The sequence below is a fragment of the Emydura macquarii genome, unplaced genomic scaffold (genome assembly GCF_026122565.2).
Source record: "Emydura macquarii macquarii isolate MOO-44397 ecotype Brisbane River unplaced genomic scaffold, CSIRO-AGI_Emac_v2 contig_306, whole genome shotgun sequence".
Lineage (NCBI taxonomy): Eukaryota > Metazoa > Chordata > Testudines > Chelidae > Emydura > Emydura macquarii.
This window is the reverse complement of record NW_027130443.1, coordinates 3,027,640-3,053,285: the sequence shown is the minus strand read 5'-3', so window position 1 is coordinate 3,053,285 and position 25,646 is coordinate 3,027,640. Positions and strand designations below refer to the sequence as shown.

The 25,646-nt window shown below is 57.0% G+C and overlaps 1 protein-coding gene across 2 annotated transcripts in view; it reads right to left on the bottom strand.

Moving 5' to 3' along the window:
* Window positions 1-6,637: 6,637 nt before the first annotated feature.
* Window positions 6,638-25,646, bottom strand: part of FBN3 (fibrillin 3) — a 191,650-nt gene continuing 172,641 nt past the window's right edge. Inside the window, exons 48-64 of one of the 2 annotated variants that reach the window (XM_067554076.1) lie at window positions 25,257-25,382; window positions 24,677-24,829; window positions 24,078-24,143; window positions 23,460-23,585; window positions 23,087-23,206; window positions 22,103-22,225; window positions 20,795-20,926; window positions 20,224-20,349; window positions 18,609-18,815; window positions 17,950-18,075; window positions 16,229-16,351; window positions 15,127-15,243; window positions 11,161-11,289; window positions 9,711-9,830; window positions 8,963-9,194; window positions 8,105-8,273; window positions 6,638-7,012 (exon numbers count right to left, since the gene is read on the bottom strand). In XM_067554076.1, the coding sequence (XP_067410177.1) occupies window positions 6,638-7,012; window positions 8,105-8,273; window positions 8,963-9,194; window positions 9,711-9,830; window positions 11,161-11,289; window positions 15,127-15,243; window positions 16,229-16,351; window positions 17,950-18,075; window positions 18,609-18,815; window positions 20,224-20,349; window positions 20,795-20,926; window positions 22,103-22,225; window positions 23,087-23,206; window positions 23,460-23,585; window positions 24,078-24,143; window positions 24,677-24,829; window positions 25,257-25,382 (2,570 nt within the window). Of the gene's footprint in view, window positions 7,013-8,083; window positions 8,274-8,962; window positions 9,195-9,710; window positions 9,831-11,160; window positions 11,290-15,126; window positions 15,244-16,228; window positions 16,352-17,949; window positions 18,076-18,608; window positions 18,816-20,223; window positions 20,350-20,794; window positions 20,927-22,102; window positions 22,226-23,086; window positions 23,207-23,459; window positions 23,586-24,077; window positions 24,144-24,676; window positions 24,830-25,256; window positions 25,383-25,646 lie in introns of both variants that reach the window. The other variant, XM_067554085.1, reaches the window with a different exon arrangement.

The window sequence follows — 25,646 nt, the reverse complement described above, 5'->3', positions numbered from 1 at the left end:
ATTGTTCCTTGGTATAATTGCTGAGCCTCAACCCTAGTCTATGACAATTGCTTGCAAGATTGTATTTATATGTTCAGAACATTGGTTGTGTCTATACTTGGTTGACGAACTGTTGATTGTATACTTATGTGTTTCTGGGTGAATTAAATAAACTGTTGATTGGTTAAGAACAGCACCTGATCTCTTGTGAGCCTGTTTAAGAAATACTACCCAAGGTGTAGATTGACCTGAAAAGAACCTTGCATTTAAATTAGTAAGCCGATGTTCCTTGGAATTAATAAAAAGTGGTTACCCTAATTAAACTCCATTTCTGTATTGGCTACAATACATATCAGATGGTAAAATCTGCTTTGATTCATAGATTACAAGGCAGACGAGACGACTGTGATGATCGCGGCTGACCTCCTGCACAGCACAGACCAGGGAACTGCTGCCAAAATATTTCCGAGAGCAGATCTTTTAGAGAAACAGCCAATCTTGATTTTAAAATTGCCAGTGATGGAGAGCCCACCACTTAGTAAATGGTTCCAGTGGTTAATTTCTCTCGCCACTAAAAATTTGCAGGTCAGATGAAATGATCACATTGGTCCCTTCTGGCCTTATAATAAACTATGAAGCTATGATGTATCAGCCACCTCCACAAAACAAGCCCGTTTTAGGCTGTGCCTCTCCTAAAGAGGAAGGAAGCTGCCGTCAGAGAAATCCCTACAAAGAGGTGACTGAAATGAGCGCTGTACAAAAGAAACCCCTCCTGGTGAGTATTATTATTTACACAGGACAGTAAGTGTGTAATAGACAAACTGGGCCCTTAAGCGCTTGCAATCTAATTAAGGAGAATTTAACACCATGCTATAAAGTGGCTTTTTGAGGAACTGGAAAAGACCCCAGAGCTGCAACAGACGCTGGAGCAGATCACAGCCACAATGGATGGCTCTTGTGTGGCCGCTGTGGAGCGCTGGCTGCACTTTGCATTATTGGCCTGGAGCAACGGGCTAGGGAGATGCTGGGGGAGGGCACCCACAGATGGTGCAAGCTAAAGCATTGGATAATTCTGAGCATGTGTAAGTGGGGGAATGGGCCTGCTATTGTGGGGCACTGTCCTGGCTCATACACGGCCCCGGTGGAGTTGGCTAGCAAAAGGATCTGAGTCCTGGCTCCCGCTCCCTTTACCCAGAGGGCCACCTGCCCTTGAGGGCTCCCCTTCTGCTCTCCTGTGTGGCGGGGGTCCCCATACCCCGACAAAGCTGGACCCAGGATTCCTGAGGGGGGGGGTTGACCCCCCCCACGCTTGTCATGGTCACTTAGGGCAGGGGCTTGGGTGTCCCCACTTCGGGGGGGGGGGGGGGCTCTCTCTGCACGGGACGCGTCCCTGACCCACTGATCACTGCATACTGTTCACAGCAAATACGATTTATTAAGCCGCAATCAATTAAAAAAAAATAAAGAAAGAAAAGAGGAGAACGGTTAAAGGAAAACAGCCAAGGCTGCCCCTGGCCTGGGGCACCACACCCAGCATCTCTGGGGTGATGGACGTGCACAGTCTGTGTCTCCCATGTCCCAGGCGCCTGCCTGGCCGCACTGCAGGGACACAGAGAGTCACACGTGCTCTGGTGGTGGCCACACGGTCCCAGGCGCTAGGGGGCAGGGCCCTTCTCCCCAGCGTTGCCCCAGCAGGGTCACGATCCCCTGCCCAGTCCAGCCTGCTCTGCCTCTGGGCTGGTGGTGTCTCCCTGCGCCGGGCCCTGCCCAGGGTCCCCCTCGCTCTCCCCAGGATGCCTGGGTTCTCTCCCCGGCTCTGGGAGGGGAGTGGGGGCTAGTGGTTAGAGCAGGGCCAGGTTGTGTGGGCTGAGACCACAAGTGCTGACCTGAAGTGGGGGAATCGTTTCCCCCCCCCTCCCCCCGACCCCCTTCCCCGAACGTTTGCCCCGAGATTCGGCCCTTTCACGTTAATCATCAGCTCATGTTTTGCGGCCCGGAATCTGCTGACTCCTAAAGGGAAAAAAACTGGAAGGGCGGGCGACTGGCCTGGGGGGGCGGGGCGGGGCAGGAGCAGGACATGGGGGCCTTTCCCCTCTGGGCGCCGCCAGCTCTATGGGGCTGGAGGGGAATCTGTCCTGGTCACAGTGGGTCAGGTGCCTGTGGGGTGGGGGAATGGAGGGGGTCAGGGTAAGAGCAGCTGCCAGGTCAGCCCCAGCGGGGTGTGGCCACAAGCAGTTCCCTCAAGTGCCCGGTGGGGGGGCTCCAGGCAGGATTCATCGTTCTTAAACATGGCAGACCAGAACTGCACACAGTATTCCACATGAGGTCTGACCAATGCCTTGTATAACGGTACTGACACCTCCCTATCGGTTCTGGAAATACCTCGTCTGATGCATCCTAGGACCACATTAGATTTTTTCATGGCCACATCACACTGGGGGCTCATAGTCATCCTGTGATCAAGCAATACGCCCAGGTCCTTCTCTTCCTCTGTCACTGCCAGCGGATGCGTTCCCCAGCTTATAGCAAAAGTTCTTGCTATTAGTTCCTAGGTGCATGACCTTGCGCTTTCCACTATTAAATTTCATCCTATTCATAAATTTCATTTCTATTACTCCATTTTACAAGGTCATCCAGATCCTCTTGTATGATATCCCGGTCTTTCTCTGTATTGGCAATACCTCCCAACTTTGTATCACCCGCAAACTTTATCAGCACACGCCCACTTTTTATGCCAATGGCAGTAATAAAAACGTAAATAGGATTGGTCCCAAGACTGATCCCTGAGGAACTCCACTAGTAATCTCCCTCCAGCCTGACAGTTCCCCTTTCAGTATGACCCGTTGTAGTCTCCCCTTTAACCAGTTCCTTATCCACCTTTCACTTTTCATATTAATCCCCATCTTTTCCAATTTAACTAATGATTCCCCATGTGGAACTGTATCAAACGCCTCACTGAAACCTAGGTAAATTAGACTTACCCTGGCATTGATCTACCTCTCGTAAAGCCATGTTGTATTCTGTCCCAGTGTGATGGAGGAACGTGCACCAATCCACAGCTGGGGAGCTCAGTGGAGAACGGGGAGCTCTGGGCCCAGTACCTAAGGGCTCAGAGCAGTGATAACAACGTCTTCTCAACACCCACAAAGGCTGTGCTGGACAACACACCAAATATGCCAGGGTGGAGATTTTGCGTGGCACCTGGGGGCAGGTTTGGGTCTTTGGGGTTGCAGGGTCTGGCGAGAGACACTGCACTCCACCGCTGGATAGGAAATGGCCCCTCGCTGCCTGGGGATTTCCAGCTGGCAGGATTTCCTTGCATGACCAGCCCCACTGCGGGGGCTCATTGATTGGTTGCAGTGGGGGTTTTGGGGTGTCAGACACCCCACAACTGAGTTCCCTCCTGCCCCGTCCCGCTCAGGCATCCCATAGACCTCAGCTCCCTCCTGCTCCACCCCTGCCCCTCCCCCTCAGACAGCCCACAACTGAGCTCCCTTCTGCCTCTCCTCCCTCAGATACTCCACAGCCCTCAGCTCCCTCCTGCCCCACTCCTCCCCCTCCCCCCTCAGGCACCCCACAGCCCTCAGCTTCCTCTTGCCCACCTCCGGCCCCTCAGACCCCTCTTCCTTGCTTACCCTGCAGGCTAGATCTCCTCCTCGCCCAGTCTAAATTCCTCAAAGTTCAGACCCACGCCATGGCTCGGAACCGCTTCCCGCCCTGCTCCCCCTTCACCCAGTGCACATTGCACTCCCAGCTCAGAAACCCTGTCTCCAGGCTCAGCCCCTGCCCGCCATGCCCCCCACCGGCGCCCCCGCCCCCCGACTGGGGCTGGAAGAGCAGAGAGCATGGCGGGGGGCCTCTGATCTGCACCAGCCACACTGAAGCCTGTGTCCCTGCCTGCGCCTCCTCCCTCAGCTGCCTGCAGCGCCAGGAAACCCCGTGGAATACCCTGTCCCACTCCCGTGGCGAGGGCAACCGGGGGGAGCACGGGATTGGGGTGGGTCGATGGTGATGACGTGGCCTCCATCGCACGGGAATGTTGAACCGGCCTGAACAACGCACCAAAGCTTGTAGCGCAAGGAACACGTTGTCATGGCTGGGCTCACACTGTCTAAGGCTGCCATGGCGCCCGTCCCCACAGGGCTCTCTCAGCACCATGTAACCCTTCCTGCGGCTCCTCACCGGGGCCAGACTCAAAGTTCCTGGCAGTCAATGGAAAGCCGCCCCTTTGGAGAAGGCCGCATCACCCACACTGCTTTCTCCCGCAGCCAGTCATGCATTGCTTAGCCAGCGGTCATTTCCCATGTGCCTCCAAATGAGAGGCGGAGCCATTTAACCCAAAATAATTTTATTGTTGCTGTTGCTTCTGATACAAAAAGGAATCCACAAAGAGATGCTCGTTCCGCGGGGCAAGGTGGCACAGCTTCTGCACTGGGTGTGCCCAGCACGTCCAAAAACCAACTAGCAAGAAATGTCAATAAACACAAATCACCACACTAGACTGGAATGAATGAAAACCTTTCGCTTTTTCATGTGACACTTTTGGCTCAACACACACACACAAAAACCCACCTCTGCTAATTTATTATTATTCTTATTAATTTTTAAAAGCACCTTTTGGTAACGAAACAAAACAAAACAAAACACAGGCCACCTGTCACGTCATGAGGTCTGGTACTCCTGCAAAATCCAGCGTGTGTTGATTGCAGCTGTATTATGCAAAAGAGTTTTCAAGTTTGATATTAGCCAAAGTACAGTATACACACACTTCCCCTACACGCCATGTGGTGGCAGCTTCCCAGGAAAAAAACAGAAATGAAAAACAACCCTCCCACCCGAAAGCACCAAAAAAGCTACAGGAATATGCACTCCTCACAACAACGAGCAATCGTAACATTGGTGGTTATACATAAATATGAAAGGGTGGATACAGTGCAGTAACCCTGACGATTCAATACCAGCACCAGCTTCTGCGAGCTGAAAGCACCATTGATTTGGGGATCTGTCTATCAGGTAGTCTTGTGTGTTACCATGAGTGAATTAGCACCTTTTTTTCTTTTTGCTGATGCACAGTGTTGATGTAGAACCCAAAAAAAAAAAAAAAACCCACAAAAAAACCAGAGAACAAAAACCAGAGTTTCATGCAAAACTAGAAAATGGCCTTGTAGAAAACAGCTGTATGAAAAATCATCCTCTCGGCAGGAAGCAAGGGCTGTCAGTACCAACCTGTCTGCACAGGCCATCAGAGGCAGCAAGGAGACAGATTCTTTGCAATCCGATTTTGCAGATTGTTTTTAGTGCATTCCGTTTGTCTGCATTGACTAGAGGCTTAGTATTTCTTACATCGCCTTGGAGTGACCAGAGCAGAATCTGAGAGCAAAGCCCACATTTGCAAATGCCCCCTGACTGTGGGTGTCTGGCCAAAGGCCCCAGGCCTGGACACCTACAAATCAGGGACCATTTTGAAAATATGGCCTAAGTGCCCACGTCCCTCTCCCCGTCACGCCTGCAGTGAACTTCTCAGCACGCTTCTCCTGCTCAGGGGGACCTCTCAGGGAACTCACAAACGCTCCCAGAATGGGTCCAGGATCCCCACGCTCTGCCAAATAAGCCCCCAAATCCTACCAGTAAGTCTCCACAGGAAGGGCCTAGCTGCGCTGTGCTAAGACTTACCACGTCTCCCGTGGCAATTCAGTTTGTTCACATCGTACAACGGTACGTCTTCCCCCCAAAGCTACTTAGTACCTGCTGGTGTCATAAGGACACACGTTAACTTCTGCAGTTGCTGGAGCTCTAGGAACAACCCTTCCAAACTCTGCTCTGTGGGGAGGGTGCCAGCAGCACCAGCTAGTATTGCACATGTTCAGAATACGGCAGTACTGAAGCCTTCGACTGGACTAGAAACCTGCAATCCTTCAGCCTGCCTAGCTTATGATGTGAGGTTACATGGCATAATCCAAACAGGCCCTTCACTCCAAGTGGGGCCAAATTCACTCTTTTTTTGCCATGCAAAGAGACAGAACCAAGGACCCGATGGAACGCAGTATCAAAAAAGAGTGCGACAGAGAGCGAGCAGCCAGTGTCGGCTGAGGAGGATTTTCCATAGCACCATTATGACAATGCAGAAGCAAAGGAAAAACCAGATACACTGGGAAATGGCACCAATACAGCAGCTTCTCTAGAGTTCATGTCTGAGCTCTGTCCTCAGCCACCTCCCATCTCCTAGCTGTGGGATGGTGAGCAGCCCTTGGCCATGGAAGACAGGGCGGTTTCAGTGGGAAAACCCTAGTCAGCTCAGACTAACAGTGTCTTGTTTAAGGGAGAAGGGCAGGGCCCCCCTGCGGGGGATGAGAGCACAGGGGGACCCACAGCCCAGACAACAGGGGTTCAAACCATGGAGAAAGATTTCACAAACTCTTTTGGGGGTTTGCTTGGTGTGTAACACGATGCTCTGCAGAGCAGGGAGGCCCTCAGCTGCCCAGGGCCCAGTGCTGAGCCCAGGGCCACATTTCCCATCAGTCGTACAGCGTGGCCGGCAAGGTGCTGGCACAGGGGTGCGGCAAAAGCAAAGGTGTTTGTTTCCAGGTGTGGGTGGCGCTGCTCAGAACTGTGCTGTGGCTGGCTGGGTGGGTGGGTGGTTGGCTGGTTCTCACGGTGGCTAGTAAAGCAGGAGCTCAAGCCTCATCCTGAGTGCCTGACCGAGCTCCCCTGCCAAGTAGCTGAGGTCGTTCTTGGCCTCCAGTTTCTGCAGGTCCTTCTTGCGGTACACGGCCATGCTCACGATCTCCAGCGCGTAGGTGCCAGGCACAACCTTCTTGCGGCCGAGGTGCAGGTAGCTGAGTCCTTCTTTCTGGTGGATGCGGAAGTAGCCGTCCTCGTTGCCGTGGGCGATCACGTAGCGCACGTGGTTCTCCAGGGGCTCTACGGCCGGCAGCAGCTCCAGGATGTGCTGCTTTTGGGCCAGGCCCGAGAGGTTCAGGTGCATGGACAGGGGAGCATCGATGTCCAGGCTGGCCAGACTCACTCCGTGGCCCTAGGGAAAAGAACCCGGGGCACGTTAGTTCTGGCACAAAGAACAGCGTGTGTGGCCAGGCCCAGAAAGGCCTGGCTGTGAGAAGGGAGCTCGCCCAGGGCACCCAAAGCAGCTCGGAGAAGTGACTCCAGTGCTGGGGATCCCACGCTCTCCCAGGGCGGCTGCTTCGCTTGCCCAAACTCTCCTCAGACTTAGTTTTTCTAGCGGCTCCCGCTGACTCCCCTGGGCTGCCAGTCCAGGCCAGTAATCGTGGCTGGGGCCTGCTGGGCAGCGAGGGCTCTGGGTGTGCCTGCCTAGCACTGCCGCCCGGCTCAGGGTGCACACGCAACACACGTGATATAGTAAAGACGTGTCCCTGTCGTGCTGAAGCCCCTGCGGCGAGGCAGATGTTCATGGAGTCATTGATTTCAGGGCTAGAAGGAACCGTTCGATCCTCTCCTCTGACCCCCTGCATAGCACAGGACTGAGATCCTCCCCAGTGATTCCTGCATCCAGCCCAGCACTTCTGTCTGAGCGAGAGCAGAGCTTTCAGACAGAGACTCCCGGTCATGGTTTAATAACCAGGGGAGGGAGACTCTCCTCTGACCTTGGGAAGCGGTGCCAGTACTGTTTATAACTGAAGTGGGCTACTAATGGAAATGCAAGTGTGTGGGTGTGTGCCCCACACACGGATGCCGGGCTGTCTCTGCCGGTGACTGGCAGTGTCACCATGGCCTGCATTCAGGGTTTGACTCCAGAAGCCCTGGGCTGCCTGGCTCAGGAGCCTGCCCTGAGGGGGGGCTCAGCAGAGGGCAGAAGGGCTGCACGAACACGTTGTGCAGCTCTGGGACACAGGGTCTGTGAGAGTGGCTGGGTCCATGTCTCCCCGGTGAATGTGTGTGGGGGGAGCAGGGTCTGGCCCCACAGAATGCCCCCCCAGTCAATGGGGACAGCTCTCCCTCTCCCCCAGGGCGCTGAAGTCATTGAGGCACTAAGAATCCCGGGTACTAAGGGGGCTGATGTGGGGGTGGCTCTCTCCTGGGCTGGGCTGGGGGTGCCGCGTGTGGGCCTGGCTCTCCACTTGCCCCGTGCTGTCCGGAGGGCTGTGGTTACCTGGTGCCCCTCAGTCCCGTTGACGCTGCGGCGCTGCCGGCCCCGCTTGGGGTAGCCGTTTATCTTGCATTCGTAGCAGGCCTCGGGGGAGAGCAAGTTCTCCTCATCCTCCTCCGGGGGGGCGGGCAGGTAGGAGCCTTTGCCGAAGCCGAGTCCAGAAATACAGTGCCTAGGCCAGAGGAGAGAACAATGGGCCAGGATTCACCCCAGAGCCACCAGAGCAGCACGGCACCCTCCAGCCCCTAGGTCCTCTCAGTGGGGCCGGGCATGCCCCAGGCCCGTGCCTGTGTCTGCCGGGGAGGACAGCGGTGGGTGGGGTGGGCAATGCACAGCACAGTGTAGGCATCTGCCGTGACAAGGAGCTGGGGTGCCAGCTAGGAGAAGGTTAACAGGATGTGCTTCCCACCACTGGGGCAGGCAGACACCGAACGCCATCCTTGGCAGACGGGAAGGACCCAGGCAGGCATCCGGGTGTGTCTGTGTGCACGCGTGTGTGCGACCGTGCATCGGTGAGCATGCCGGGCGCGTGTGTGCACACGGGAGTGTCCCAGAAGCATGCACACAGGCGGGTGTGTCTGTGTGCACGCGTGTGTGCGACCGTGCATCGGTGAGCATGCCGGGCGCGTGTGTGCACACGGGAGTGTCCCAGAAGCATGCACACAGGCGGGTGTGTCTGTGTGCACGTGTGCGTGACCGTGCGTCGGTGAGCATGCCGGGCGCGTGTGTGCACACAGGAGTGTCCCAGAAGCATGCACACAGGCCGGTGTGTCTGTGGGACTGTCTCTGAGCTCAGACTGCCTCAGGGAGTTCTGGGGGGTCAGGGCCTGTCAAGGCAAGGGAGCAGCCCCGTCCGCTCACCCTTGTCCAGCTCGGAAGTATCCTCCCGGGCAGCCGCACAGGTAGCCCCCATCAGTGTTTGAACACCCGTAACTGCAGGGGCTGCCGCCGGCCGAGCACTCGTCCACATCCTGGCACCCGCCGAAGGCCTGGTCGAAGTCGAAGCCGGACGGACAGACGCACTTGAAGCTGCCCAGAGTGTTGTAGCAGGAGGCGGAGCCGCAGGCGGCGGGGCTGGAGCATTCGTTGTCGTCTGGAATCAGGACAGAGCAAAGGGCTCAGGCTGCTGGGGCCCAGCTGAAGGGGACGGCCCCGGGTCTAATGGGTCATTGCTCCAGCGCCCGCTGCCTCCTTCCGCTGCCAGTGGGATTAATGAGCCCCCCGCTGAGCCCCTGGGCCAGACACCCGGAGCTGGGCTCTCTGCACCAGCTCCTCACTCAGTCAGCAGGAAAGGCAGGCGAGGGGCAGCATCTTCCTACAGGGGGCCCAGCCCCCCTTCGGTGCGTAATGGGCTGGGCTGATTTTCAGGAACATGGAGCAGCCGGACTCTGCTGGCGTCTGTGGTGGGGGCAGCAGGAACTCAGCCTGCCCGCTAGGCGCCAGCTGCAGAGAGGGCGTTCAGCGAACCCAGTGTGCTCGGGTTAGTGACAACCACAGGGAAGTCGCTGACCTGCCAGAGGCGGGGCAAGGAGTCAGCAGCTCCTTCCCTCCCCTCGCTAGTACGCTGCCCCCTACGGAGCCCCCCTCCAGCCGCCCGCCCCGCACTCACCCACGCACTGGTTCCACTGGTAATGCTGCACGTAGCCCTGAGGACAGCCGCAGCGGTAGCCTCCTAGCACGTTCTGGCAGCCATGCTGGCAGCGATGGTTCCCATCGCACTCGTCCACATCTGATGGCACAAAGAGCACAGGGCGCCCGTCAGACGTCTCCCGGCAGCTCCCGCAGCCCGGCAGGAGAGCCCAGAGAGCGGCAGTGCAGGGACACAGGGCGCCCGTCAGACGCCTCCCGGCAGCTCCCGCAGCCCAGCAGGAGAACCCAGAGAGCGGCAGTGCAGGGACACAGAGCGCCCGTCAAACGCCTCCCGGCAGCTCCCGCAGCCTGGCAGGTTATTTCTAACCAAGGTCCCTCAGCAAAGTAAGCAGTCATGGGATAAGAGGGAAGGTCCTTTCCTGGGTCAGCAATTGGTTAAAAGACAGGAAACAAAGGACTCCATGCTCCACCGAGTCAGGGAACTGCCGTCTCCCCGGTCAGTGTCGACCCACCCTACTTCTAGGGAGCTTCCAGCGCCCCTGGCCGGTGTAAAAGTGGAGGGTCGGCACGCCTCCAAAGAGAGGTGACCCGTGCCGCATCCAGCAATTGCCCCCTGCATGGCTAGCCTTTTTTATTGTGGGGAGGCTTAGCTTCCCCAAGCCTCTTGTATGCACCACCCATGAAGACAGAAAACAGCAGAATGCCACTCTGTAAATCCATGAGACGCCCACACCTTGAAGACAGGGTGCAGATCTGGTCGCCCCATCTCAAAAAGGATATTTTAGTATTGGAAACGGCACAGAGAAGGGCCACAAAAATGATGAGGGGGATGGAACGGCTTCCACATGAGGAGAGATTAAAAGACTGGGACTGTTCAGCTTTGAAATGAGACAACGAAGGGGGGATATGACAGAGGTCTATAAAATCATGAATGGCGTGGAGAAAGTGAATACGGAAGTGTTATTTACCCCTTCACATAACACAAGAACCAGGGGTCACCCAATGAAATTAGTAGCCTGCAGGTATAAAGAAAGAAAGAGAAGAATTGCATCACACAACACACAGCCAACCTGCGAAACTCGTTGCCAGGGGATGCTTGTGAAGGCCAAAAGTATAACTGAGTTCCAAAAAGAATTAAAGTTCATTGAACTCCTGGCCAGAAAGGACGGCCAACACCTAGACTGGCCTGACCCTCAGCTCTCCCCATCCTGGGCCGTGCGGCGGCTGGCAGTAATCCTCTGCACCGGTGTGCTACCGACAGACCCAGAGCAGCCCTTCTCCTGGCTGCCGAGTGATCTCTGCTACCCTCTCTTCACGGGCTGGAGATCTAGGGGTGCCACGCTATGCGCTGTGAGCGTCGGAAAAACCAGATCAGTCATCGCTGGTTGTACTTAGACCTGCTCCAGGTGGACTCGGGACACTTCCATACAGGGCATGTTTGTTTCAAAGCAAAGGAGACAAACACCTACCTTCACAGTTGATGCCGGAGCTGTCCAGGGAGAATCCTTTCTGGCATTCACAGTTATAGCTGCCTGGTGTGTTCAGACACTGTCCTTTGGTTCCGCATAGTGTGGGCTGGGCTGTACACTCGTTATTGTCTGTAAAACACCAATCGCTTTGCATGGCAGATTGACCTGGAGCTTAGAATCATAACTCATAGAAGATGAGGGTTGGAAGGGATCTCAGGAGGTCACCTAGTCCAAGCCCCTGCTCAAAGCAGGACCAACCCCAACTAAACCATCCCAGCCAGGGCTTTGTCAAGCTGGGCCTTAAAAACCTCTAAGGATGGAGATTCCACCGCCTCCCTAGGTAACTAAACCATCCCAGCCAGGGCTTTGTCAAGCCGGGCCTTAAAAACTTCTAAGGATGGAGATTCCACCACCTCTCTAGGTAACCCATTCCAGTGCTTCACCACCCTCCTAGGGAAAAAGTTTTTCCTAATGTCCAACCTAGACCTCCCCAACTGCAACTTGAGACCATTGATCCTTGTTCTGTCATCTGCCACCACTGAGAACAGCCTAGCTCCATCCTCCCTGGAACCCCCTTTCAGGTAGTTAAAGGCTGCTATCAAATCCCCCCTCATTCTTCTCTTCTGCAGACTAAACAAGCCTAGTTCACTCAGCCTCTCCTCATAAGTCCTGTGCTCCAGCCCCCTAATCATTTTTTTGCCCTCTGCTGGATTCTTTCCAATTTGTCCACATCTTTTCTGTAGTGGGGGGCCCAAAACTGGACACAATACTCCAAATGTGGCCTCACCAATGCTGAATAGAGGGGAATAATCACTTCCCTCGATCTGCTGGCAGTGCTCCTACTAATGCAGCCCAATATGCTATTAGCCTTCCGGACAATCAGGGCACACTGCTGACTCATGTCCAGCTCCTTGTCCACTGTAACCCCCACGTCCTTTTCTGCAGAACTGCTGCCTAGCCAGTCAGTCCCTAGTCTGTAGCTGTGCATGGGATTCTTCTGTCCCATGTGCGTCCTTGTTGAACCGCATCAGATTTTTTGGGCCCAATCCTCCAATTTGTCTAAGTCACTCTGTATTTTATCCCTTGCCAGCTAAAGACCCTATCCAAGGGAGGTCTCAGCCTGTTAGCTCCTGCAATACCACAGTGAGGAAAGAGACAAACAGACTTGAGGTAAAGAGTGCCAGGAAAATGGCACCGTTTGCAGCAATTCTCTAAAGAACTGCAGAAATACCCAAGACTCACAGACTTTAAGGTCAGAAGGGACCATTGTGATCATCTAGTCTGACCTCCTGCACAGCGCAGGCACAGACCCTCAATCACTCACTCCTGTAATGGTCTCCTAACCTCTGGCAGAGTTATTGAAGTCCTCAGAGTATGATTTAAAGACTTCAAGGTACACTCACCATTTACACTAGTTTAAACCTACAGGTGACCCGTGCCTAGTGCTGCAGAGGAAGGCGAAAAAGGGGAAATTCCTTCCTGATCCCAGATATGGTGATCAGTTAGACCTTGAGCATGTGGGCAAGACCCACCAGCCAAACACAAGGGAAAAAATACTTTCAAGTAACTCAGAGCCCTCCCCATCTAGTGTCCATCATTCGCCATTGAAGGTATTTGCTATTAGCAGTTGCACGTCGGCCATTGTAGGCAGTCACATCATACCATCCCCTCCATCCACTTATCAAGCTCAGTACTGGAGCCAGCTAGGTTTTTTGTCCCCATTAATCTCCTTGGCAGGCTGTTGCAGAACTTCACTGCTCCGATGGTCAGAAACCTGCATCTAATTTCAAGCCTAAACTTGATGGCACTGGAGTGGATGGCCAATTTCTATCCATTTGTTCTTATGTCCACATTGGTGCTTAACTTAAATAATTCCTCCCCCTCACTGGTATTTATCCCTCCGATGTATTTATAGAGAGCAATCGTATCTGCCCTCAGCCTTCTTTGGGTTAGGCTAAACAAGCCAAGCTCTTTGAGTCTCCTCTCATAAGGCAGGTTTTCTATTCCACGGATCATCCTCATAGCCCTTCTCTGCACCTGTTCCAGTGTGAATTCATCTTTCTTAAACATGGAAGACCAGAACTGCACACAGTATTCCAGATGAGGTCTCACCAGTGCCTTGTATAACAGTACTAACACCTCCCTATCTCAATTGGAAATACCTCGCCTGATGCATCCGAGGACTGCATTAGCTTTTTTCATGACCACATTACATTGGGGACTCATAGTCATCCTGTGATTAACCAATATACCCAGGTCTTTCTGTCACTTCCAACTAATATATCCCCGGTTTATAGCAAAAATTCTTATTGTTAGTCCCTAAGTGCATGATCTAGCACTTTGCTCTATTACATTTCACTACATTTCTCTTCAGTTTTCAAGGTCATCCAGATCTTTTTGTATGATATTCTGGTCCTCCTCCTATGTTGTGTCATCCATAGTTTTATTAGAGCGCTCCCACTTTTTGTGCAGGTCAGTAATAAAAAGGTTAAATAGGATTGGTCCCAAGACTGATCTCTGAGGAACTCCACTAGTAACCTCCCTCCAGCCTGACAGTTCCCCTTTCGGTAGGACCCGTTGTAGTCTCCCCTTTAACCAGTTCCTTATCCACCTTCCAATTTTCGTATGAATCCCCATCTTCTCCAATTTAACTAATGATTCCCCATGTGGAACCATATCAAACGCCTTCCTGACATCCAGATAGATTAGATCTACTGCATTTCCTTGGTCTAAAAAACCAGTTGTCATCTCAAAAAAGGAGATCAATCAGGTTGCTGTGGCATGATCTATCTTTTGTAAAACCAGGTTGTATTTTGTCCCAATTACCGTTAACCTCGATGTCCTTAACTACTTTCTCTTTCAAAGCTTTTTCTAACACCTTGCATGCTATTGAGGTCAAACTAACAGGCCTGTAATTACTCGGATCACCTTTTTCCATTTTCATAAAAACAGGAACTATGTTAGCAATTCTCCTCTCATACGTTACAACCCCTGAGTTTACAGATTCATTAAAAATCCTTGCTAATGGGCTTGTAATTTCACGTGCCAGTTCCTTTCATATCCTTGGATGGAGATTATCTGGGCTCCCTGATTTAGTCCCATGAAGCTGTTTGAGTTTGGCTTCCTCCTTGGATGTGGAAATTTCTGTTTCCATATCCTCGTTCCCATTAGCCCCCCTGCCACTTCCCTGAGCTGCTCATTGCCCTCATTAAAACCTGAGCTGAAGTATTTGTTTGGATATTGGGCCATACCTCGATTATCCTTAACCTCCACCCAATCCTCAGTGCTTAGCGGTCCCGCTTCTTCTTGCCTTGTTTTCTTCCCATTTATATGGCTGTAGAACCTTTTAATTCCCTTTGCAAGGTCCAACTCTACTTGGATTTTGGCCTTTCTCACTTTCTCTCTACATGTTCTGATCTCCGAGAGGTAGCTTCCCTTGCTGATCCCCCCATCTTCCACTCCTTGTAGGCTTTCTGGTTTCTCTTAATCACCTGCTTGTTCATCCAGCTTGATCTGCAACCCTTCCCAATGAATTTTTTCCCCTTGCTTGGGATGCAGGCTCCAGATAGATTCTGCAACTTTGACAAAGTAATTCCAAGCCTCCTCCACATTCAGGCTCTTGAGTTCTTCGGTCCAGTCCCTTTCCCCAACTAATTCTCTTCATTTTTTAAAGATAGCCCTTTTAAAATCAAGGCCCCTAGTTGCAGATCTATTTCTGTCTGTCCTTCCATTTACTTTAAACTGAATTAGCTCAGGATCACTCAAACCAAGGTTGTCCCCTGCAACCGGTTTGTCTACGAGGTATTCACTGCTCACCAATACCAAATCTAAAATGGCCTCCCCTCTCGCTGGCTGGGCCGGACCCTGCAGTCACAGCAGGGGGCGGAAAGCAGCATTTCCGCCAAGGCTCGCCAGGCTGCTGGTGGTGGCCTCGGCAGGGGGTTTGCTGGAGGTGCCTTTACTCACCGATGCAGGAGGAATGGTGCTGAGTGAATCCAGGAGGGCATTTGCAGTTGAATCCTCCGATGACGTTCACACACAGGAACTGGCAGTTGTGCTGCTTGGTGGAACATTCATCCAAGTCTAAGGCATCAAACACAAGAGCAGGTGTCGACAATTTCCCCTTTCCACTCCCGCTGTGTGACTATCTCACACTTGTGTGTGGTAAGCCGGTTGCTATCCTGAACCACACACCACACAGGGGTCCTCCGAGCCACTCTGTGCCAGGCAGCCACGACTGTGCAGAGTTGCACTGCCCCAGGGCAGGGCAGGGAAGCAGGGACTGGCCCTCGTGTAGGGAACCCACCCGGGGCAATGTGTGCCTCACGCCTGGCTCTGCCCTGGTACTTGTGCCCTGGCCCCACTTATCCAACGATGTAGAAGACAATGAAATTGTTCACTGCCTGGTAGAAATACTTCCCACCAGCTGCCCTCCCGTGGTCTCACCTTCCCAGAGTTACTGCAGGGCAGTCACGCCGCCGGCAAGACACACCAGTATCCGAGAGCTGGCCACAGCCTCTAACTGCCCAGCACACCAGACGCTGGGTCAGCAGCAATAGCTACTGTGCCGAGCTGAGTGTGGCCTGGGGCACACAGGGACCAGCGATTGCACCTTCCTGTGCGGTTTGAGGCACGGCCCCAGGAGAGCAGACAGTGGAGGGTGGGTCTAGCTGTCAGCCCCAGCGACCTGAGAGCAGTGCGGACGCCATACAGGGTTGAAGTTATTGGGGATACAACACAGGGGCTGGACAGGGACCCTGGGAGCTCCAGGCACTTCTTTATTCAGCAGAATACTCCCAAGGAGAGACGGGGAAATCCTGCCCTGCTGAGTCATCATTGAGGCAACATTCCCAGTGACCTCCCTGGGGCTGGGAGTTCAGCCACACACACGCCATTGTGTGTCCTCGTGTGGCTGCACTTGCGTTAGGCGCAGCCTTGGGCCTGGAAGCTGACTGGCAGCAGAGAGCATGATCCCAGGGCCACACCCCGGTGATGGGTGCACTGCCTGGGCGGCAGCTCTGGCAGATCAAGGCAAGGACTCCGCTGCCTCCTGTCCCTGGACCGGTACCTTTGCACGTCTTGCCGTCTTCCTGGAGGATGTAGCCCCTGGGGCAGGAGCACTGGTAGCTGCCCTCCGTGTTCTTGCAGATGAAGTTACATGGCTTAGGAGACTGGTTACACTCGTCCAGATCTAGGCTCAAGAGAAGCAGGGTGAGTCTGCAGGAGTGTGGCTGGGGGTGACGGCCCGATGGAAACACTCCCGCCAATGGAACCTCCTGCTACCCGGGGCCTCGCGACTCAGCTCGGGAGAATAGCCCCCAGTGACAACGGGCAGGATGGTCCCTGGGTGCCTGGCTCCTTCAAAGCACAATCAGAGATGCCTTCCCTTCCCTTTCCCAGGGGAGCGGGAAGTGCTGCTGGCGTGACGGGGGGAGGGATAATCTCATGCCTCGGCAGGTCTGTGCTGGAAGGGCCCAGGTGATTCGCACGCGGTATCTGGGACAGGCGCAGCCCACCGACACCTGTACAACACACCGGGCTTGCCATGACCAGAGGTTCATTGCGCCCGCATGGGCCCAGGTCCTGCTCCATTTAGGGAGCAGGTGACAGAGACTCCTCCCCTCGGTATTTTGCTGGGGCGTGATGGGAAGGAGTGCGGATCAGTGAAGAGGAAACTCCAGCCCACTGCAAATGTGTGTGCGCCAGGGCTCTGCATGTGCCCCAGTGCTGCGAGGGAGCCCTGGTACCACAGCTGTGCAGGTGACGTGTAGCACCCTCAGTGAGTCTTCCAGCTGCCCTCCCACTGCCTGGCCAAGGCGGATGTGCCAGGCCAGGCCCGGCAGGGGAGGCATGCTCCAGACACGACGGAGGTGATGGACATGAGTCTAGAGGTAGATAGGGCTGGTCTCTGCCTCTGGGGATTGCAGGGTTTGCTCACTATTCTCCCAAGAGAATCGCAGACCTCGCGACTGGAATCCAAGCCTGCCTTCCCCATCTGTGTCCGGGAGAGTCTCTAATCCCAGCCGTGGGGCCTGGTGACTCGCCGCATTTGCGGCTGCCCTGGGAGCCATCTGGACACTGCAGCTGCTGCAGAAAGCAGCTGTTCGCGGGCAGGCAGGTGTAGGGACAGTGAATTCATGACACACCAATTCTGCCCCGCAAGTAGCTTCCCATTTGCTTCTTGCTGTAATTCTGGGTGCTGGCTTTGACCTAGGGAGGCCTTTAGATGCCGGCTTCCCAGGACGTCAGCTCAGTGGACAGCGCTGGTCAGCTGGGCACAAGGGACAGCAGCCCCTCCGCTGAGTACGGGGCTGCGGGTGACGGCAATCTCAGCAGAGAGCGTCAGGCTCCTCAGTTCATTCCCTGCTGCCAGCTTGAGTCTTTAGGGCACAGGACGAGGCTGGGCCGGGGCTGTACCGTGGGGAGGGGGATTTTTGCATTTGGGCAGTGATAAAAGAGGCAAAAACAATGTGTGTGTGAGCATGACCTGGAAACGGGGGGTTAACCTGGGTGTGACGGAGATAGGAACGTGACTCCCCCAGTCATCAACACATTAACTCTTTAACTCCCCCAGTCATCAACACAGCGTTTAACTGTTTAAACGGTCTATATGTAGAACCTTTACACGGATTGCTCATTAACTGAATTTTTACATCCCTACTGGAAACAAAGGGGTTAAACAGCGTGTGACTGAGATAGGAACCTGGCCTGGAAACTAGGGGGTTACGAGATAGGAACTTGGCCGGAGACTACGGGGTTAACCAGTGTGTGACCGGGCCTGGGACTCACCCAGGCAGGCGGTGCCTGTGATGTCGGTGGTGTAGCCCAGCTTGCAGTGGCAGCGGAAGGAGCCGATGCTGTTGATGCACTGTCCATTTCTGCAGAGGTTGGGCAGCACCTTGCACTCATCGATATCTGCAGGGAGGAGGGACCTGTCAATGCAATGCTCCCGGCAGTGCGGCCTCTGCCTGTCCTGGGTGGAGGCGTTTAGCCCCAGCTCTGGGCACGGGCAGCGTGCAGCTGCTCCACCCAGGGCAACCTTTGGGGGCTGTGCCCTGGGGGGGCATCATTTCTGTCCCCCCTCCCCCCCACCGGGGAGTGCACACGCAGCGCCTGCCCTTTGATGGTGCAGAGTGCTCCAGCCAGTGTGTCCAGCCTGCACCCCTGGCCTGCCCCTTCCTGATCCCCTGCAGGGCGATTTTGGACCCTGGGTGCCATACGGGAGCAGCTGCTGCACTGGCCGGGCACTGGCAGTGCATGTCCCAGGGAGAACTGCTGCTGTGTGCCCATGCCAGAGATGGCGCACGCCAACATGGACACCACGGGCTAGCAGATGCCCTGTGGGGTGCAGTGCCATCTGTGTGGCCATGCCTGCCCTGTTACCCAGCGCGTGTGTCTTACACCCGCCCGTCCGCATCCTCCTAGGCAGTGGGCAGCCTGGTGCGTACCTCGCCCATCGGTGGTGTAGCCAGGCCCGTGCGGACACATCTTCTTGTACTGGGTGGTTCCTGGGAGAGGGCAGAGCTCACACTGGGTGCCCCAGCCGCGGCCCCCATTGCAGCAACACTCCGACTTGGTGACCAGATTGCGGTTGGTGGAGGACATCTGGCACATGGTCTGCAGCACTTCTGTGAAGCAGAATCCTTGGCGGGTGTCTGGGCAAAGGAAGAGAGGAGTGCAGTGATGGAGACGGTGCCAGCGCCGGGCACCACAAGGGAGCTGCAGACAGCAGGAACAGCGGTGCGATGGGACACCTGGGCTTGCAGAAGGTAGAAGTGCTGCTCGGCACCGCTGTATTCAGGGCCCATAACTGGCTGGGGATGGCGCGTGACCGACCTGATGCTAATGTACAGGTCTGTTCTTCGGCCCTAGATTAACCCTCCCATCCGTAGGGACAGACAGGGCAGCCCTTGCTCACCCGAGAAGGCTCACAGCATTGTCCCAATCTGGTCCTTGGAGTTTATTCTGCAGCCAAGAGCATGTCCCATGTGTGATGGACCAGCAAAGCTGGGGACTACAATGCTCCTCAGTCCCCTCGCCACTGCACATCCCTTCCTCCAGGCCAGGTAAAGGCTAAGATCCTGGCCCAGGAAGTTTCCAGGCTCTGTCTGGAAGCTGAAGCAGCAACCACAAGGCAGCAGGGAGCTGGAGAGAAAGCCCAGGAATGGTGGCCAGCCGCACGGGGAACAGGCTGTGACTGCCGGACGTCACAGGTGGGTGCAGGCATGGGTGGGACTGATGGGGAAGCAGCAGTGGCTGGGCTGGGAGCTGGGGCAAAGGGGCCTCAATGAGAGACACGAGCTGATCCTGGCCTGGAAACCTGCAAGCCTTGGTTTTCTGGAGTAGAGCCTGGACTGGAGCGGGCACCCCAGGCACTGGGCTGGAAGAGCCCTGGCTCTCCACTGACTGCCTGGAGACCCCCACAGGAACTGCCATCGCTCGCTGTGAACTCTGTACCTGGAGTACCTGCAACCTTCCCCTTTCCTGCCAGCCCCGCTCACACACCCTTCCCTTCGCCACGTGTCTGAGTGGCTACGGGGACCCACCAGGGCTGGCACCTGCAGGGCCTTGCAGCTGAAGCACTTACAGTGCTTGCCTCCAAGTTGCGGTACACCTGGCTCGCTCCTGGTGCCCTCGGGGCGTGGTCTGCTTGGAGCCCAGCCAGCTCTGGCAATCAGCCCTCACTGCTCAGGCCCTGGTGCCCTCCCGTCGCTCTTCCCTGCACAATCCGCTCTCGCCCATGCCGTTGGGGGGGAGAGCTGCCCAGATGGACGTGGCGTCCCAAAGGAGGGTACGGAGAGGCACCAGGGCCTCCCAGCTCAGCGGCACGGGACTGTTGGACAGCTGAGCCTACCCCGGGTGTCTGAACAGCAACGCCATGCTGCAAACACATGCTCAGCCTGGGCTCTCGGCATCTCGGCTCATCCAGGGGAAGAGGAGTAGGTGGTGTGTGACTTTTCCACTCCACGAGAAGCAGATCCCACAGGCCCAGACAAGACACCAGCTTCCAGCCCGAGACAGGCTCACGGCCAGGAGCTGTGTGAAGCTGTGCGTATTAATTACCGATGCATTCGGTGCCCGAGGCGCTGACTTGGAATCCTTCGTTGCAGTCACACCGATAGCTGCCCACGGTGTTAACACAGCGGCCATTGGGGCAGATCCCCGGCTTGGTGCGGCATTCGTTCTCATCTAGGAGAAAGAGAGTCAGAACTGTGCGGTGAATCACTCGGACACGACCCGCTCGTAGCAGTGGGCTCCTGAGATCCAGGGGACATGGCCGAGTGGGATGGAATTGCAACAGCGCCAGGGCAAATGATATGATCTAACTTCCCCCAAAAGCTCGGGACGGCTGTAGCGTGCCTCAGTGTGTTCCAGCTGTGACACAGGGGATCACGGAGGGCAGTGCTCTCCAACTACACCCCCTTCGCACCACCATGCAACAAAATAGCACCCTCGGGAGTTCAGGGCAAGGTCTGGCTGATGGGCGGCCACACGGAGGGATGGGGGATTGACCAGCTCAGGAACAGGGCTGGATGGACAGTGCTACGGAGAGATGGATGGTACGGACAGAAGTATGGCAGGCAGTTGGACACCGGCCCGTGGCTAATGCAGCCTCTGTCCAGGTGACTGGTACCTGTACAGCCCTCTCCGTCGGGCCTGCGCTGCATCCCAGGCGGGCAGATGCACATGAAGGTACCAATGAGGTTCTTGCACATCATCCCTCGAGACTCGCAGTCATGGAGGCCTTCTGCACACTCGTCCAGATCTGCAACCAACACCACACTGACTGACTCCGCAGCTTCCCGCGGGACCCTGAGCACTCCCAACAGCCCTTCATTACCACGGCGGAGGCAAAACGGGGCACAGAGAGGTGACTTGCCCACGGTCACCCAGCAGGTCAGAGGCAGGGCCAGGGATCGAATGCCAGTTACCTGCTCTGACCACTGGACTGTAATGCCAGCCTGGCATGGCAGAGGGGAGAGGTACCTGTGCAGAACAGGTGTGCTGTGCACACAGTCCTGAGGGAGGGGCAGGGAATCAGGAGAGGAAGGGCCCGGCTACAGTGCAGCTCTGGCATCAGTTCCGGGGGCAGCGTTCTGCCTGCACGCCAAGCTGGGTGAGCCAGCTGGCACAGGGGCCTCGAAATCCTCTGGCTAAGCGAGGGCACTGGCCCAGCAGAGCCAGGCACTTGAGTAAGTGTCACGCCCAGGCAGTCAGCCCGCTGATTACAGCCTACGGCTTGGAGCGCCAGCTCTGCCGAGCTGCCCATGGTGCCAGGCAGCAGAGCGCAGAACCCCTCCTGTGCTGGGCAGGGACTGAGCTCCAGTCGACCCCTGGGGATCCATCTGACGTGCTGCCCCCCAGGCTGCCCGCAGCAGAGGGCTCCCCGTGCTGCTGAGCTGGGTGCGTGACAGTTTGTGGAAGGGCCACTGGAGTGCCTGGGAGAAAGGCCACTATCAAACGGCCCCTAGTCCTCCGACTCTCCTGCTGGCCGCACGCCGGAGCGCTGTGCTTGGCCTGGCTCGATGGGAAGGGGTGGCTCTTTGAGGCGCCAGCACTGTCAGGAATACAGGTCCCTGGCGCCGTCCTGCCGGGATCCAGCCAACCCCACACAGCGCTTGTGAGACGAGGCTAATCCAGACTGAACTGTGCTCTGTGACATACTATGCGGCTCAATCTATTCCCCGTCGCGTGCAGACACGGCTGCACATGGTTATAAACACTGAGGGCACCCAGGCTACATTCCCAGCCAGCTCTATCCCAGGGCTCAACGGCCCCAGCTCTCACACCCCGCGCGGGCTGCAACCAGCCCTGGCTCTGGGAGAGCAGACAAGCCGGTGTCTCAGAGGTGTCTCCTGCTGGTGCCAGTGGGGCAGGTGAACGGCGCCAGGCCGGGGAGGGCCGGGCAGCTCCATGGGAGGTGAGCGAGACTGTCCCTTACCTTTGCACATTCTCCTGTCTTCCCGGAGGGTGTATCCCGAGGGGCAGGTGCACTCGTAGGAGCCAAAGGTGTTGATGCAGCGGAAGGCGCAGAGCAGGGGGTTCAGCGTGCACTCGTTGATATCTGAGAGACGGGAGAGAGAAGGATGCACCTGACCTGCACGCAGGACAGGGGGCCAGCGGGCAGGAAAAGGCATCTGCTGCCACCTCCCTGGGAGACACCACGCTCGGTCTGTGCCCTGTGCGGTGTAGGCAGCGAGCGGTGAGATCTGCCCTGAGCTGATAGGATCGCTGCACGCCAGCTAGCTAGACATGGCCCCGACCCCGACACCCAAGCGTGCACCTACAGGCTGCTCTGTGCCCCAGCGCTAGCTCCACCTGCCGGGGAAGGCGGGTACGTATTCTCAGCGCTGCCAAAGCTACAGAGATCAGCAATGCCTGTCTCACCTCCAGTGTCTGGAGAGGAGGATGCAATCCTTTACTGCCCCCGCACAGCTGGCTCCAGCACACACCGCCTGCCCGGGGCTCCCCCTGGACCCTCTTCCAGGCATGGAGGGGGCCAGGCCAGCTACACGGGTTGTGACACTGAGGCCCTGACTAGGAGCCACTCCTGAGAAGGGAAGCCCTCTCTCAGGGCCCTGGCGATGGGCTCCAGGGAGCTGGCTGGAGTCGACAGCCAACAGCTCCACTGTGCAGCTCCCGGCCGAGGCACTCAGAACTCTGCACTTCACAGGAAAACAATTTTAAATGCATCCAACCACCCCAGAGACTCCAAAATCCAACCCCAGATGCAGCCAGAGAGCGGGGGCCTGGGCAAAGCGGGGAGGGAGAGGGGACAGATGTCAAACTCCTCCCTGCCCCCCATCTGATGAGGCTGGCTGCCCCCTCGCTGCACGGGAGGGCCGGCTGCACTGATCCCACTGCAGGGCTCCTGGGAACTCCACCGGGAACAGGCCCCGCGTGCCGGAGCCCCGGAGGACATTACCTTCGCACGTCATCATGGGGCCCGGCTCAAATCCCTCGTCGCAGGTGCACTCGAAGCCGCCCACCACGTTGGTGCAGGTCCCGTTCCCACACGGGTTGCCGATGGAGCACTCGTCGGTATCTAGGCACAGGCCAGGAGCGGCACCAGCTCAGTCACGGGAAAGACTCCGGCTGACGGGCATCCAAGCAGCCCCAGCCAGAGCTGGCAGCCCCTGTGGGGGAGCGAGGAACCGCCCGCCCCCCGCATTTAAGGGACAACACGGGCTAGCAGCATCGAAGCCAGAATGAGGCCGGTGCTCGTGAAATAACGCACACCCGGAGGGCGTTCCCGCCTCCCCAGGAGCGGCTCCTCCAGCCAGGGCAGCGACACTTACCCACGCAGTTGACGCCGGTGTAATCCAAATTGTACCCGAAGGGGCACTCGCAGCGGAAGGAGCCGTCGGTGTTAATACAAACCCCGTTGATGCAGATGCCCAGGTTCTCGGCGCACTCGTTCACGTCTGCAGGGGGAACGGATAGAGATGCTGCCTGAGAACGGCCCTGGGCGTGGGAGCCTGCTCACGGGTAGCCTGGCCGCGCGCACACCATCGCCCTGTAGGGGCAGCGTCCGTGGGACAGTCCCTGGGCCTCACGCTTGGAGTCAGCCGGTGTCTCACCTCAGGAAGGACTGAGTGGAAACTGGGTGGGGACCTTGGGGTGCAGCGTGGCACGGCCTGAGCCTACGCGGGGCCTGCCGCTCTGAGCAGCCAGTGCTCGGAGGCCCCCCAATGCCGCCAGCACTCAGAGGGTCCCCCCCTCATGCCGCCAGTGCTCAAAGGCCCCCCCCCCCATGCTGCCAGCGCTCTGGGCTCCTGGCACAGGGCTCAGCACTGACTGTCCAGACTAGCTGAGCCTGGCTGCTGCTTGGCCTGTCTCTGGCCCAGCGCCTTTCCTGGCCAGCTCCACCGACTGCGCCATTTGGCCCATGCTGTTTCCTGAACTCTGGCGCTCACCTTCCCGGGTATCGCCTGGGCCGGGGATGGCTCCATGGCCATACGGGCACAGCTCCTGGAAGGCAACTGGGAGAAGGAGAAAAATGAGAGGCGCTGGCAGCTGCTCCCGTTCACAGGAGCAGGAACGCAGGTGAGAGAGGCCATCCGGGAAAGCCAGCCTGGGACCGTGCCCGGACAGGACTTCTACCGGGTCAGTAACTACGAATGATTATACGGCTCGTCATGGATGGAGGCGCACAGCGCCCTCGCCAGGTTGGGAAATGAACTGCACCTCACTGGGAACTGGCGGCACACAGAGCCGCAGTGATTTGTCCAAAGCCCGCCAGCGAACTGATGGCAGAGCTCGTGGCAGAACCCAGGGTCTGAATGCCCAGAATCCTGCTCTGATCACTATGGGGCACCCCCTGCCCATCCTCCTGGGAGAGAAAGCCTCGCGCTTCTGGGACCCAAGCGTGCTGCGATCCCTTATGGGATCCCTGCCCCAGGCCGCGTGTCTCCGCCACGGGGCGCACGGGGGCTCCTGCTCTGTGCTCCCTACCGTGTCCGATGCACACTGATTCCCGCAGCCGGAGCTGCTCCCGAGGGGCCGGGACACCTACCGTTCCCTTCCTGGGGGCACAGCTCGCAGGGGTCGCCCCAGCCCTCTCCTGGCATTTTGCTGCAGCAGCAGCGGGCCTTGGTGGTGTTGAAGGCCTTCGGGACGGAGCACTTGCCGTTGTCGAAGCGGGTGAAGCAGAAGCTCTGGCGGGTGTCTGCCGCAGCAGGAGGGGAGAGTGTTACAGACGCCCGGGGCGGAGACATGCCGCACGTGGTTAGGGCCCAATCCTGCGCCACGTGTACGTGAACAGGGGTTTGGCCGCTCAGAGCAATGGGAGCAGGATCGGGCCCGGAGCCCACACGACGCAGCTCCATGTGCAAGCAGCAGACGCTGAGAGAGCCCGCTCTGGCCCAGCCCCCGACCTACGCCTCACCTCCCTGCAGAGATGAGCCCCCAGGGAAAGAGCCCCTGGCTGGACCAGAGCTGTGCAGACAGGCACGTCGAGCCAGCGCCCCTCCATCCAACGTGCCCTGGGGCTCGCGGGGGGCTCGCTCTGCCCCCTGCACACACGCCTCCAAGGCGACAGCGCCCACCCCAGCATTGGCAGCTGGCAGGTTCCCTGCTCCGTGTCCCTCACTCACCGAAGCACCGGCGGCCGTTGTCGGACAGGACGAAGCCGGGCGGGCAGATGCACTGGAAGCTGCCGGGGGTGTTGGTGCAGGTGCCAAAAAGGCAGATGTTGGGCTCCTCCTCGCACTCGTTGATATCTGGGAGCAGGATGGACGTGGGAATGGGTTAGACACGCCCTGGGGCAAAGATCTCAGCTCCTTCCACCGCTCTGAGAGCCCCGGGCAGGCGCCTGCGGGGGATGGGCATGTTTCCTGAGAGCTCCCCCGGGGCTGCGCTCCTGTCCCCCGCCACGCCACCTCCAGTCCTGACTCTGAGCCAGCCCCACTGCCCAGCTCCCCTGCACAGAGCAGACTGCAGCCAGAGCCCCACACCCAGCCGTGCCCTGGCTCCCCGAGAACAGC